Below are 15,494 nucleotides of genomic sequence, written 5' to 3'. Positions count from 1 at the left end.
CCTTGCTGGGAGTCCAGTGCTTGTCTGTGACTCCGGGAGGGAGGAGGGTGCTGGCTGTCACCTCTTTGGTGTTCCCTGCAGCTCACATCTGCTGAGCACCTACTGTGTGCCAGGCATTCTCCACCCAGGAGCTCATTCAAACGTTGAGTTTTCATCCCCATGATAACCTCTAGAAAGTACAGTCTCACTTTTATATTAAAACTGGGCACAGAGAGGTCAAGTGATCTGATAAAAGTCACACAGGTTTTAAAACACTTGAACTCTGGCTTCTTACAGAGAGATCTTCAAGTTATCTTTAACATTAAGAGACACATGTCCACCACTTGTTGGGTAGGGGTGGGGCAGGGGGTGCAGAGCCTCCAGACATCTGGGTCTTCTAGTGTGAGGCAGGAGCTGCCCACTCCCAGGATCCACATGCCTTTTTAGGGTGCAAGGTGGGTTCTTGCAAACCGGTCCTCTCCTTCTGTGCAGCAGGGTGCAGGTCCCCACTTCATTTGGCTGGGTGAAGAAACTTGGGCGGCTTCCTAGGTCTCCATCAGGGGTCCCCAGATGCTTGGGTATCCCAGGGTGAGAAGGGGGTTTGTGCTTTCAAGGGTCAGGCTCCAGGCGCTGCGAGAGGACGCTGAGGACGCGTTGGAACTTCTCGAGTCGTGTGGCCCATGGCGCCCCAGCCCCTCGGCTCCCCCAGAGCAACCTCCTCAAGAAGCCAGTGGTCAGGGCCTCTGTCAGCTCCGGGTTGGGCCGGAATCCTGGGGGCAAGGCCAGGTGAGCTGGGGGCGGGGCCCAGGCACCTGCCTTGCTCCTCCCACACCTGCCTGGTTCCCTCTGGACTTTGACCCAGGAGGGACTCTGCCCCAGATTATCTTAACAACCGGGTAGGGTTAGCTGGGGAGGGGTCTGCAGGAGTTGGGGTGGGGGGGGGTGGCTGAAGGGCTTGGCCCATGCGGGCTCTGCCAAGGTGCATGGGGGCCAGTCCGTTCCAGGGGCCACATCAGGGCGCCCCCTACTTTAGGGGTAGAACCTGAAGGAGCTGCCTTGAGGGTGGAATTTGGGGCCACCCTGCGCGACAAACTTGGGAGGAGGAGGTTGAGCCATGTTGGAAGGAAAAGGGTCTTAAGGACCCCCCCAGGTGGGGGATTCCGGAGGCAGGGCTGCCCCAGGACAGGAGAGAAGTGTGGTTCTGATAAGTGGGGGCGCTATCCTGCCAGAGTGATGGTCTGAGTCATTTTGGAGGGAGCTGCGCATTCCTGCGGAGAACTGAGACCCTCTGGGGGTAGGACCTTCCCAGGTGGGAGAGTGGGGGTGGGGCCCTGTGGGCTTGGCTCTGAGGGGCAGAGGGCGCTGTGCCCATCAACGCTGCAGGTGGTGGTGGCGTGTGTGGAGCTGAGAACACCCCTGGGACCAGGGCCCGCCCAGTTTGGGTGGGACTCTGGGAGGCGTGACAGGAGTCTAGTCTCTGGCCCGGTGGGTTTGGGGGTTACCGCGCTGGAGCATGCAGGTTGTTTCTAAAGTGGGGGTCCTCTGGCAACCCCTCGAATGGGAGGCGCTCACCTCGCAAGCGCCGCGCCGCCGCCTCGCGGAATCTGGGCGCGTCCCGGGCCGTCTGACGCGCCCGGTGCAGGGTGCGCAGCAGCCGCTCGCAGCTCTCGTCCAAGGGCCCCGGGAGTTCCTCACCCTCCAGCAGGCGCGCCGCGGGTGCCACGTGCGGCAGCGCCACCTCGCCGGGATCGCTGGGTCCTGTTGGGGGAAGGGTCTGGGCTGGGCTAGGGGTGGGGTGTAGGTCCTAGCGTGAAGAGGACCCAACATAAACTGGGGCCAGGGCACCCTAGGACAGGGCAGCGGGTGGGGTTTGGGTCAGACACGCAGGCTCGAGCCGGGACCGGAGGAGGGCAAGGTGTGGCCTAGAGCCGGGGCGGAGCCTAGAACAGGTCCGCCCAGGGCTTGGGTCCAGGGCAGAGTCTCGCGTAGAGGGCGGGGGAAAGGGCGCGAAGGGCGGAGCCTCGATTAAGGGGCGGAGCCTAGTACCGAAAGAGCAGGCGGCTCGAACGACCGAGGTGGAGCCCGGGACAGAAGCAAGGGTTCGTCGCGAGACCCGGAGGCCAGAGCCTAGCGCATTGCTGGATGTGAGTCAGGGGCCGGGCCTAGGCAGGGGGCGCGGCCTAGGAGAGACCCAGGGGCGGGGACTAAGACATGGGCGGGCGGGGCTTAGGGCTGAATCCAGATTCTGGTTAGGTTTATCACTCCTCGAAAGCCGCCACTCACCGGCGCCCTCATTCAGCGATCGCATTAGCGGCTTCAGCTCCTGCTCAAAGGCCAGCGCAGCCTCCGTGTGGCTCCTTCTCAGGTGGCGCCACGTGCGTTCCAAACGCGACACCTGGAGGAAGAGACCTGAGCCCTACTTCCCTCCACTCTTCCCCATCACCGGCACTCCGGCCTCCTCCCTTGCTTCCCACGCACCTGGGGCATGAGCAAGGCGCCCATCACCGCGGCCAGTCCAGGCAGGTCCCCCACCGCCCCTGGCCGCAGCGCCACGGCCAGCTCCACCAGGCCCCTCAGGGCGCCCGCGCGTTCTTCCAGCGGCCCTGCGCAGCCCAGCACTGCCAGCGCCCCCGCCAACGCCAGCGTCTCGAGCCTGTAGAGGCGGAGGGCAAGGGTCTGGGGGCAGTGGGGAGGTTTGCGATGTTGGGGTAAGGAGGGACAGTCGGCGGCATTGCCCATTCCCCTCCTCCCTGGGGAACCGGGAATGGGAGGAGGTTTGAAGACCCTGGGGATTTCAGGTGGCTGGCTCACCTCTCCAGCAATTCCAACCTCAAGAGATGCCCGTGGGGAAGTGTGAGCAGCTCCAGGCCAGAGGCGACCCCCATGGCGCCCCGCTGAGCCTTGGTCACTCCCAGGACGCCTGTGGCCTGGCGATGGGGGGCGGGGGTAAGAGTAGGGACGTTAAAGGAGCGGAGTGAGTCTGTGGGTGTGAGGTGGGGTTGGGTCATGCCCTGGCTTCAGGCCCTACCCGGGGAGGGAAGACCTGGTAGGGGACCCACCTGGCAGTCTATCAATAGCAGGTGGAGTGCTGTGCTCCCAGGATGGTGTTTCAGGAACAGGCCACGGAGAGTATGCAGGACTTCGGGTTCCAGAGGCCGATTCTGGGACCCCAGCAGGCAGGAGGGGGTGTCAGGGAGACAGAAGGAGACCTCAGCCTGCGGTCTTGCAAAACATCTGTCCTCCTCTTTCTCCTCCTCGGCTTCCCACCAGGGCACCTCTGACTCTGGGCAGCTGTGGCCAGGGGGTGGTCCTTGGACCCTGAGCACTCGGGGCACCAGCTCACAGTATGTCGGGGGGCGTCCAGAGGCATCAGGCAGCAGCAATGAGGGTGTTCGAGGTGGCTTGGTTGGGGCCTTGGCATGAAGCTGCCCATCAGAGGCCCTGAGACTGTCAGCAACGGACCCTAAGGGAACTGGGGTCTTTAGTATCACGGGGTCACTACCTGTCCGAGGCAGGCCAGATGCAGGTACAGTGGAGGCTCCTGGGGGTCATACAAGAGGGGGAGAAAGAGGTACACAGAGAAAATAGCTCGCTGGGGTGATGGCTTCCTGAGCTACCAACTTCCTGGTTCCTGCACTCATCCAGCCAACAAGCAGGTATCCTAAATTACCTTGGTGCAGCTTTGAAGCTGAACAGCTTCACCAACATCAATGCTAGACACCTACCAATGGTCTGCAAATGAACTTTCTCTGACATGGATGTAGTTCTGCCAATTCTGAATAGTACATTTTAAGTCTGAACTCTTCCTTTTTGCTCCTCTGATTGACGATGGTAAGCACTGACCACACAAAATTAAAATGAAAAAAAAAAATGTCACTCAAAATTCACAAAGTTACATATGCCTCAAAGAAACTGAATTTATCAAACTTTCAAATGACGTCTTCTGTTAAGTTTGTGGTATATTTACTTCTGAGGTTATTAACTTAAAACTGCACACAGACTTTTGGGAGACTATGTCTACTAAATATTTAAGTCGACCCTGTTAAGGGGGTTTAAAACCTCCCTAATGTTCCCATCTCACTCTGAATAAGGACCAAAGTCCTCTTGTTAGCCCTCAAAGCTCTCACAATCTGAGCCTGATCTGTCTCTGACTTCCCTCTCACTCCCACTGTTTCTGCTACACTCTCTTCTTTTTGGTTCAATGAACAGTTCAGACTCTTGTTCTGGTTCTAGTTCCTTTGCACGGACTGTTCTCTCTGTCTGGGCCACTCTCACTCCATTATCCACATTGTTTCCTCCCTCCTCTCCTTCAAATATTTCTCCATGAGAAAATTTCCTAACTACTACTAAGAACTGTAATACTCCTTGCTCTGTCCTACTTTTAATTTTTAACCCAAAGCATAATTGATTCCCCTTCATGGATCACAGCCTTGTCACAGCAAAGGATTCACATGGATCACAGCAAAGGGGCTTGCATAACTCAATGAAGCTATGATCCGTGCCGTGCAGGGCCACCCAAGATAGATGGGTTACAGTGAAGTGGTCCACTGGAGGAGGGAATGGCAAACCACTCCAGTATTCTTGCCGTTAGAACCCTATGAACAGTATGAAAAGGCAAAAAGATATGACACCGGAAGATAAGCCCCTCAGGTCAGAAGGTATCCAATATGCTACTGGGGCAGAGTGGAGGGCAATCACTAATAGCTCCAGAAAGAATGAAACAGCTGGGCCAAAGGGGAAATGGTGCTCTGTTGTAGATGTGCCTGGTGGTGAAAGTAAACTTCAGTGCTGTAAAGAACAATATTGTATAAGAACCTGGAATGTTAGATCCATTTGTTGTTGCTGTTGAGTTGCTAAGGTGTGTCCAACTCTTTGTGACCCTATGAACTGCAGCACACCATGAGTCAAGGTAAATTGGATGTGGTCAAGCAGATGGCAAGAGTAAACATCGACATTTTAGGGATCAGTGAACTAAAATGGACAGGAATAGGCAAATTTAATTCATATGACCATTATATCTACTACTGTGGGCAAGAATCCCTTAGAAGAAATGGAGTAGCCCTCATAGTCAACAAAACATTCTGAAATGTAGTATTTGGGTGCAATCACAAAAATGACAGAATGATCTTGGTTCGTTTCCAAGGCAAACTATTCAACATCGCAGTAATTCAAATCTATGCCCCAACCTCTAATGCTGGAGAAGATGAAGTTGAACCGTTCTATGAAGACCTACAAGACTTTCTAGAACTAACACCAAAAAAGATGTTCTTTTGTCATAGGGGGTTGCAAAAGTAAGAAGTCAAGAGATACCTGGAATAACAAGAAAGTCTGGCCTTGGAGTATAAAATGAAGCAGGGCAAAGGCTAAGAGATTTGTCAAGAGAATATGCTGCTCACAGCAAACACCTTTTCCAACTACACAAGAGACGACTCTATACACAGACATCACCAAATGGTCAATATGGAAATAAGATTGATTATATTCTTTGCAGCAGAAGATGAAGAAACTCTATACAGTCAGCAAAAACAAGACCTAGACCTCACTGTGGCTCAAATCATCAGCTCCTTATTGCAGAATTCAAGCTTAAATTGGAGAAAGTAGGGGGAAAACACTAGGCCATTCAGGTATGACCTAGATCAAATCACTTATGATTATACAGTGGAAGTGACAAATAGATTCAAGGGATTAAATATGATAGACACGGGTACCTGAAGAGCTATGGACAGAGGTTTGTAACATTGTACAGGAGGCAGTAACCATAACCATCCCAAAGAAAAAGAAATGCAAGAAGGCAAAATGGTTGTCTGAGGAGGCTTTACAAACAATGAGGAAAGAAGAGAAGTGAAAAGCAATGGAGAAAGAGAAAGGTATAACCAACTGAATGCAGAGTTCCAGAGAATAGCAAGGAGAGATGAACAATGCAGAGAAATAGAGGAAAACAATAGAATGGGAAAGACTAGAGATCTCTTCAAGAAAATTGAGATATCAAGGGAACATTTCATGCAAGAATGGACACAATAAAGGAAGGACAGAAATGGTAAGGACCTAAGTGAAGCAGAAGCTATTAAGAAGAGGTGGCAAGAATGCACAGAAGAACTGTACAAAAAAAAAGGTCTTAATGACATGGGTAACCACGATGGTGTGGTCACTCACCTAAAGCTTGACATCCTGGGGTGTGAAGTCAAGTGGGCCTTAGGAAGCATTACTACAAACAAAGCTGGTGGAGGTGATGGAATTCCAACTGAGCTATTTCAAATCCTAAAAGATGATGCTGTTAAAGTGCTGCACTCAATATATTAGCAAATTTGGAAAACTCAGCAGTGGCCACAAGACTGGAAAAGGTTAGTTTTCATTCCAGTCCCAAAGAAGTGCAATGCCAAAGAATGTTCAAAAGTGAAGTCGCTCAGTCGTGTCCAACTCTTTGTGACCCCATGGATTGTAGCCTGCCAGGCAAGAATACTAGAGTGGGTTGTTATTTCCTTCTCCAAGAATGTTCAAACTACAATACAATTGCACTCATTTCATATGGTAGTAAGGTTATGCTCAAAACCCTTCAAGCTAGGCTTCAGCAGTGCATGAACTGAGAACTTCTAGATATAAAATCTGAGTTTAGAAAAGGCAGAGGAACCAGAGATTAAATTGCCAACATTCGTTGGGTCATAGAGAAAGCTAGGGAATTCCAGAAAAACATCTACTTCTGCTTTATTGACTATGCTAAAGCCTTTGACTGTGTGGAACACAACAAATTATGGAAAGCTCTTTAAAAAACAGGAATACCAGACCACCTTACCTGTCTCCTGAAAAACCTGTATGCTGGACAAGAAGCAACAGTTAGAATCTTACTGAAAGTGGTTCAAAATTGGGAAAGGAGAGAGACAAGGCTGTATACTGTCACCCTTTTTATTTAACTTATATGCATAGTAAGTACATCATGTGAAATGCTGGGCTGGATGCATTACATGCTGGAATCAAGATTGCCAGGTAAAATACCAACAACCTCAGATATGCAGATGATGCCATTCTAATGGCAGAAAGTGAATAGGAACTAAAGAGCCTCTTGATGAGGGTGAAAGAGGACAGTGAAAAAGTTGGCTTAAAACTCAACATTCAAAAAACAAACATCATGGCATCTTGTTCCATCACTTCACGGCAAACAGAAGGGGGAAAAGTGGAAGAGTGACAGATTTTATTTTCATGGACTCCAAAATCACTGTGGATGGTGACTGCAGCTATGAAATTAAAAGAAGCTTGCTCTTTATAAGGAAAGCTATGACAAATCTAGACAGCATATTAAAAAGCAGAGACATCACTTTGCTGACAAAGGTCTGTATTGTCAAAGCTATGATTTTTCCAGTAGTTATGTATGGATGTGAGAGTTGGATCATAAAGAAAGCTGAGTGCCAAATAACTGATGCTTTCAAATTGTGGTGTTGGAGAAGACTCTAGAGACAGTATGAAGATCAAACCAGTCAATCCTAAATGACATCAACCCTGAATAATCATTGGAAGGACTGATGCTAAAGCTGAAGCTCCAAGGCTTTGGCCACCTAATGGGAAGAGCCAAATCATTGGAAAAGACTTTGGTGCTGGTAAAGATTGAAAGCAAAAGGAGAAGGGGGTGACAGAGGATGAGATGGTTAGAGAGCATCACTGAATCAATGGACGAGAATTTGAGCAAACTCTGGGAGACAGTGAAGGACAGGAAAGCCTGGTGTGCTGCATCCATGGGATCACAGAGTGGACACAACTTGGCAACTGAACAACAATAACAAATTGACTCACTTCTGTTGTTCATGGTCCTTCATTCTCTAATAGGATGTGGGCTCCACTTGAGCAGGGATCTTTGTCTTTCTTGTTCATTGATGTATCTCAGCACTTAGTATAGTGTCTGACACACACAGTGAGGGCTCATGTTGAATGGGAGACAACAGGGCAGTCAGGGCACAAGGGGAACTCCTCCTTTATGTAGGATGGTCAGGGTTAGCTGCTTTGAGGAACTCCTGTTAGATGAGAAACAGTCAGTTAAAGGTTACGGAATGAGCTTTCCAGTGATGAGAACAGCAAGTGCAAAGGCCCTGAGGCAGGAACGAATGTACAAGGTTCCAGCAGACTGAACAACAACAACCAGCTCCTGAAAGGAAGTCTGTGTGGCCAGAGAGAGGAGGGGATGAGGAATGGAATTATTGGAGAGGTTAGCTATGGTTAGAGTGTGGAGGGTTTCTTGGAATCATTGTAAACCCATACTTTTAAGCACCTACAAAGTTCCTGTGTGTGTTTCAGTCACTGTGACCATGCTGAGAGCATCACCATCCTTTTCTCCAGCAGGTTATCACCTGCCCAGTGTCACCTGGATAGTGCATGGCAGAGGAATTTCTGAGCTATGCCATGTCCTGGTCCAGGACCTTTACCTGGTCCAGGAGGGTCTTCTGGTGCCCGCCACAGATGCTCCAAACCTGCAGGCTGACTATCACTCCGCTTCCTATCCCTAGGGGACAGAGATGAGGGAGATATGTTGTTCTACTCCGAGCAGATAGTTAGATAGCATATAGCCTCCACCAATGCCCAGAAAACCTTACATCCCATCACTCAGAACCAGGGGATCCCCCATGGTGCTTGCTAACCCCAGGGAACACTTGGCAATGTCAGGAAATACATTTTTGCTTGTCATAACTAAGGGGTGGAGTGCAGAGCATTCTACTGGCATCTAGTAGATAAGAGACCAGGGGTGCTGTTCAACAGCCTGCAATGCACAGAATGCGTGCCCCCCCCCCCCCCCAACAACCAAGAATAATCTGGCTACAAATGTCAATAGTGGACAGAGCCGTCCACTATTGGAACATACAGGAACAGTGGTGGAGAACCCTGGGAGGGTGTTGGGTGTCTTCGGGATGTAGAGAGCCTGTGAATACCTGAGCGGCTCTGTGCGAGCTGGGCCATCTGGAAGGATGTCCTCACTAAAGCTGCGTCGAATTGGTCCTTGCCGCGGCACTGGCCTGGAGGCCACAGCCCCTGTGGCTTGGGACAGTGGACGCTGGCCAATCACATAGCTGCGAACCAGGGCAGGCAGGCTGGGGAAACGCTCATCCTCTAGCTGAAAGAGAGCTGTGGGCCGGCCTGGCCGGGGCCTCAGGGCCACACGGAGCACCTCGAAGTGCAGGGCTGAGCCCCGCCAGCGGCAGGAGATCACAGGGTGGCCCCCACGGGACTTGGACGCACGAACTAAGAAGTCACCATCTTGCTGGAGAAGGTCCTCGGCCTTCTGGGGATGGAGGATTGGGGGGCAAGGGGTTTACGCATGAGCACGTATCAGTAATTAATGGAGACTCCCTACCCCTCCCCCCGACCCAAGGAAAGCCACCCCAGAGACTGGGTAGTTTTGAGCCAAACAATTTCTTCTTGTCTAGTGGACACACTTCCGCACTACATTTCCCAGGCTCCCTTGCAGTTAACTATGGTGTGACAAGATCTGACAAATGGGATGTGGGAGGAGCGCTGTGGGCAATGGTCAGACCTGGCCCATGAAGTAAGTCTAGCAGAATCCTACAGGTTTCGTCCTGAATCTGTCAGTTGATGCCCCCAGAGCCCTGGGGGATAGTGGAGGCAGAAGACTGAAAGGGCTTGGGTCTGACTCCTTTTGAAGCTGTGCATCCTCTTAGACTGTGACATGAACTAGTCCTTAAATGTTGATGGAGTCGTTGACAGCCTGGGGATGTTTGTTACAGCCACTAGCCCATGCTGACTAATTCAAGTTCCAACCCAGTGACAGGTGCTGAGCTTGTTATACAAATGTGGCTTTCAGAAAAGCCATTTGCTAGGTTCTTCCAAACAGATCATGGCCTTGAAATTCACCTTTGTAAGAACAGAGCACTATCATGCCAGCTATGGTGGCTGAAAACAGGGCCTGAGGGCCACAACATCATAGAGGGGCAAAGCAGAGCTGCTGATGGAGGCTGGGAACTGGAAAATACGTGCAAAGGACACTTGTATGGCCCTTATTATATGCCAGACACTGTTTTAAGTGTAAAATGTATGAGCTCACTTCATCCTTTACCAAGGATAAGAGGTAGGTACTATTATGCCCATTTTACAGATGGGGAAACAGAGGCCCAGAGACATCAACTACCTTGCTCTAGTTTACATCCAATATAAGTTGTAGGGATAGGATTTGAACTCAGGCTGCTTGTGGCTAAAGTGTGGGATTTTCACCATTAAGCTACACTGCCTCTCATGATTTGATTAGATGTCTCAGGTCCTGGGACTCCTGAAGGTGACTCCTAAGTTGGAGATGAGAGTGAGGTGCTTTGAATTGAGAGGGAGATGGGACCCTGGCGGCCACAGGTGGCCTGGAATCCAGAGAGAGACACAGAGACAAATAGGGCCAAAGGGTGGTTTGAGGAGTCATTAGTACCCTTTTCAACTCCTGTCACCTTCTTCAACACCATCCCAAAGGAAGTGATAATTTAAAGATAAGAAGTGACATCCCACATAGACCAAGTTGCAAAATAATCCTCAGCCCTCAAGCCACTCTTTCTGATAGATCTTGACCCTAAGACCCTTATCTGGGACCCAGGAGTCCCCAATAAGTCAAAGATGAGTGAGACTCCCCATCAGATGGTATACTGTCCTGTGGGAGATACCTGGCGGGACAGGGGGCCGTGGTACCAGGGTTGGCCCACAAAGTCCTCTCCGTCTTGTGGCACCTGCATGGAGCTCTCGGGGGCAGAGGGTGCAGGGGCTGTGCTTTGTACGTCCAACAGGCCTCAGTCTTCCTCATCTGTAAAACGGGAATAATTATTCTTGTTTCCTGAATGGCTTGGTCAGCCCTTTCATGTTCCTCATAGTTTGAAGACAACAGCCCACATCTTATCAAGTCATAAAATGCAATGCTCTCTGTATATGTATAAATATATATAATATTTTAATATACAGCATGTTTATATAATTATATATAAATGTATTTAAATATTTACATATAACATTTGTATATTTTATATTCTAAATATAAATATATTTAAATATATGTTAATATATATTTATATTAAGTTAAAGAAGTTACCCATAGTCAGATTATATATTTTTAATTATAAATTATATAAGTTATATTTGATATATATATATATATATATATATATCAGATTAAATTCAAGCTATGAGTAACTTTGGGGCTTCCCGGTTGGCTCAGTGGGTAAAGCAGCCACCTGCAATGCAGGTGACACAGGAGACGTGGGTTCGATCCCTGGGTCATGAAGATCCCCTGGAGTAGGAAATGGCCACCCATTCCAGCATTCTTGCCTGAAAAATCCCATTGATGGAGGAGCCAGGAAGGCTACAGTCCAAAGGGTTGCAAAGAGTCAGACATGACTGAGCAACTAAGCATGAAATGAATAATTTATCATTTTTAATTAATTTATTTTTCAGTTGTGCCATGCAGCATCTGGGGTCTTAGTTCCCCAACCAGGGATCAAACTGGCACCCCCTGCTTTGGAAGTGAGCAGTCTTAACCACTAGACTGCCAGGGAAGTCCCTAACTTTAATTTAGAATAGGCTCTGATTTCATGAAAACAGTCATGCAAATTCACTGGGATTCTTGCGAAGGAAGAAGACAATGATCTCAAATGTGATGCAAATTTTAATGCAGATGACATAGTGTTATGTTTTGTAGAAATATAATTAACAAACTGACTCAAAAGAGTATTTATGGGGCACCCACTCTGTGCCAGGAGCCCCTTCCAGGCACTAGAGACCTAGCAGTGAACAACACAGACCAAGATTCCTGCGCTTAGGCATCTTCTAGCTGAGAAGACAGAGATTAGGAAAATAAGTGAGTAGAAAAGGAAGCCTAGAATAGATCAGAGAGAACCAAGGGGAAAAATGAAACCAGGTATTGGATATGAAGATTCAAGCAGTGGAGTTAAGATTTTTCTATAGGGTGACCTGGGAAGGTCTTGGGGGTGGGTAAAGGTTGGGAGGATTTTAAGGGACCAAGTCAGGTGATTCTTTTTTTAAAAAAAAATTTAATTTATTTATTTGGCTCCATTGAGTCTTAGTTACAGCATGAGAACTCTTAGTTCTGGCACTTGGGATCTAGTTCCCTGACCAGGGATGCAACCCAGGCCTGCATTGGGAGAGCAGAGCCACCGGAGCACTGGGGAAGTCTCAAGCCAGGTGATTCTTGGGGTGAAATAAATTCCAGGCTGGGGAGAATGAAATTTACTAAAACCCATAGCATCTCAGTGATCTGTAGGCACACTCAAGGATTCTTAGATTGCACAAAAAAATCTAACCCATGCATGGCTTTCCAATAAGGTCATTTTGTGTGCTCAGTCACTCAGTGGTGTCTGACTCTGCGATCCCATGGAATGTAGCCCGTCAGGCTTCTTTGTCTATGGGATTCTCCAGGCAAGAATACTGGAGTAGGTTGCCATTTTCTCCTCCAGGGGATCTTCCCCACCCAGGGATCAAACTGTGTCTCCAGCCAGATCCCAGGTTACAGGTGAATTCTTTACTACTGAGCCAGTGGGGAAACCCATTTTAAAAGACCATTAAAAGGTCACATTTTTGTAGACAGGTCAGCAAACAGCAAATAGACATCTGCAGGTTTTCATATTTTGGAGCCAATCCACTTCCTTATTACCGTGATCAAACTTAGGACACGGACACTCTAGGACCCCTTGATCATCTCACGTGCCTCAGGCCCCGTGTCTCTCAAGCATATGGTGAAAAAACTGCTCTGGAAGAGAGGGAAGAGGGGGAGAGGGAGTAGGAGGTGGTGGTGGGGAAAGTGTCTTGCCTCCCCTACCTCCAGGGCCTCTGGGACTGGCAGGGTCTGCAGGGAAATAGCAGGAGGATTTTTAGGACCTGAGTCAGCTGGGCTGAGGGCCTGAAAGGGCCAGGAAGTTCCCAGACTGGTCCTAGATGACTTAAGGGGCGGGAGAGCTGAGCAGAGCTTTGGCTCCAGGCGCCACATACCTGAATACCAGGTGTGTCTCCTGGATACCTGTGCACTTCCTGTTTGTCAGCTGGGCCTGGCCTGGCCTTGGTTTTAAGAGTCCCCTGACTCCAGCGTCCTCTGTCTTACGTGCCCCTTAGTGGGTGTTTAGGTGCATCATGGACTCCGGTTTGTTCAGGGGGAGCTCAGAGTGGTCACAGGACGGCCACAGGCCAATTAAGTCATCCACCTGTCCTGCATTGTTTGGAAAATTTCTGGGTATCTGGGCAGGAGAGAGAGGAAGTGGGCAGAAATCAAGAGAGGAGGTGGGTGAGAGGCAAATTTGGGGAAAGAAGGGAGGGGATTATTCATTTTCTATCGACCATATACTCCTCCACTTGCACAAGATAGGGACACAGTGGACAAGATAGGGATAGTGGACATGGAGACTCAAACGTGAGCAAAATACTGACTGGTTGAATGGTTACTGTGTGCCAAGGAGAAACAGTGATGAATGAGACCAAGGCCCCTCCGGTGGAGGAGATACACAAAACAAATAAGTGCACGATGAAGGAAGAAGATAATGTTTAAGGGTGAACAACGAAGGTGATAAGACAGGGAGATGTAAAGAGAGGCTGGCCGGGGGAGGCTACCTTAATTATGAATAGGTAGTCAGAAGGCTGTCTCCCACGAAGTGACATGGGAGCTGAGATCTCAGTGACGGGGCGGGGAACAGTTAAGCAAAGATGTGAAGAAAGAGCAGTATAGGTGAGGGGGTATACCGGGAGGGAAAAGGTGCAGAGCTTGCTTTTTATATTTTACGTTGTCAAGCAGGCAGGTGTGACAATGCTGTGAGCCACGAACGAAGTGGAGAGCAGTGAGGTTAGGCAGAGACGATGCAGGAAACTGGCGGACCTCGAATTTTCGTCTCGGTGGGATGGAAGAGGAGCTACGGAAAGGTATGAAGTGAGAGAGGGGCATGGTCTGGTTTGTGGTTTAAAAAGATTGCTCAGGCATGGAAGCAGGGAAGCTGTCCATGTTGCAGAGAAAATACGCTTGGAGGAGGACGCCCAGGTACACGGACACGCATGATGCACAGTGACCCTATCAGGTGACCCTTTTTACGTTGGCGGACGCGCATGGACAGACACCCAAATTCTTCCAGAGAGCAGATGGCCCCACCTGGAAAAGAGAACTCCCTACCCCCACCAAATCTCCCGGTCCTGGCTCTGCTTGGGGCCCCTCACTCACCTGGGCCTGGACCCGCGGAGCTCGCAAGAACTTGGGGCCGGGCGGAAGCCTGAGGCTCTATGTCTCCCGACCCCTCCCTCCCCGCCCCAGCCAGGTCCAGCCTTCCCCTGCCGCGCCCGAAGGGAACCGAGCGCCATCACCTGGTCCCGCCCACTTTAAACCCCTCCCCTCCAGGCCCCGCCCTTTCTCCTACTGTAACTTCTCGCCCCGCCCCTTGTTATCGCCCCGCCCTCTATAAACTTTCTTTTCGCTAACCACGCCCCCTTGGATTAACCTTCGTCCCGTAGGTCACGTTCCCTGGGGAACTCCTTTCGTTCCTACTAGTGGACCCGCCCCCTTAAACTTGCCCCGCCCCTTCATACTGACCACGCCCACCCATCTAGTCACCCCTCTTTTAGTCTTGCCCTTAGAGTCCGGTCCCTTGTTTCCGCTTAAGGCCACAGGCTGGTGCTAAGAGCCCCTGACCCCTTGCGACGGGGCAAGGGATGTCTCCTAGCCCCTCTGTTCCCGGTAAGGGCGGGGCGACCCTTACGGGCTGTCTCACAGGACCGGGAGTGGTGGCGGCTGTGACGTGGCAGAGTGCGCTTCCTTCAGACTGCCCCCCTGGGTTTCTCGGAAGGAACCCCACATTGGGTGTGGGGTTTGTGGAGAGAGATGCGGGAAAATACGACACTCTTTCCCAGTAACAGACCGTTGGACTTGATCTAGACTCTGGCGGGACGCAGGGGGCAAACATTCAGGTGGTTTCCTAGGTGGAGGGAAGGAGGGGAAGGGGGCTTCCATCCTGTTGCCTGGAGACAAGCGTGAGGAAGGTGTGTTTGGGGGATCTGGAACCAGAAATAGGACCCTCTGGCCAAGTTTTTTGAGGGTGCATAGTAATAGCAACAGAACTGAAAGCAGTAGCTGCAGCTAACATTCATTAAGTGCTTGCTGTATACTTGTTTGCCCTGCCTCCACAATTCTATTTTTACATAGACCTCTCAATGAGATGGGTCCTATTTTCCATCACCCCATTTTCTAGATGCAGAAACTGAGGTATGGGCAACTAAGCCTAAGTTTGCCCAAGGTTGACTCAACTTGTGATTGGCCAAGGTGGGATTCAAGCCTGGAGCCCTGGAGCTCAATCCTGTCTTCCTCTGATCTTTGCGGCCCCACAATCTCTGATCCCTACCGTATTTTAAACTGTGAAGTTTACTGTCACTCATGTTACAGGTGAGGAAATTGACGCATAGAGAGTCACGGATGCCTGGGGAAGAAAGTTTTGGTGTCTGTAGAATCATAAATCTGGGAATTTCCAGGCTGGGCTTTCCCACCTGCCAATGTGGAAGAGACTTCA

The 15,494-nt window shown here is 50.1% G+C and overlaps 1 protein-coding gene across 8 annotated transcripts; it reads right to left on the bottom strand.

Moving 5' to 3' along the window:
- Positions 1-16: 16 nt before the first annotated feature.
- On the bottom strand, positions 17-14,293 carry SH2D3A (SH2 domain containing 3A). Of its 8 annotated transcripts, XM_061150547.1 has the most exons (13): positions 14,159-14,216; positions 13,730-13,856; positions 12,949-13,190; positions 12,614-12,709; positions 10,617-10,753; positions 8,889-9,238; positions 8,388-8,464; positions 3,039-3,520; positions 2,791-2,906; positions 2,458-2,632; positions 2,263-2,374; positions 1,552-1,737; positions 17-749 (listed from the first exon to the last, which is right to left on the bottom strand). In XM_061150547.1, exons 5-13 carry the CDS (start codon positions 10,683-10,685, stop codon positions 589-591), a joined length of 1,728 nt encoding a protein of 575 aa, XP_061006530.1. In that variant the 5' UTR covers positions 10,686-10,753; positions 12,614-12,709; positions 12,949-13,190; positions 13,730-13,856; positions 14,159-14,216; the 3' UTR covers positions 17-588. The 8 variants fall into 8 exon arrangements, 7 of the variants coding, with proteins under 7 accessions (XP_061006530.1, XP_061006528.1, XP_061006534.1 ...); XM_061150545.1 differs by lacking the exon at positions 13,730-13,856 and having other exon boundaries at positions 14,159-14,210; XM_061150551.1 differs by lacking the exons at positions 12,614-12,709; positions 12,949-13,190; positions 13,730-13,856 and having other exon boundaries at positions 2,458-2,655; positions 3,039-3,140; positions 3,482-3,520; positions 14,159-14,293.
- Positions 14,294-15,494: the final 1,201 nt, after the last annotated feature.

Source organism: Dama dama, chromosome 9 (assembly GCF_033118175.1).
Source record: "Dama dama isolate Ldn47 chromosome 9, ASM3311817v1, whole genome shotgun sequence".
In the NCBI taxonomy this organism is placed as follows: Eukaryota; Metazoa; Chordata; class Mammalia; order Artiodactyla; family Cervidae; genus Dama; species Dama dama.
The sequence above is the reverse complement of the archived record's forward strand: the minus strand, read 5'-3'. Positions and strand labels throughout refer to the sequence as shown.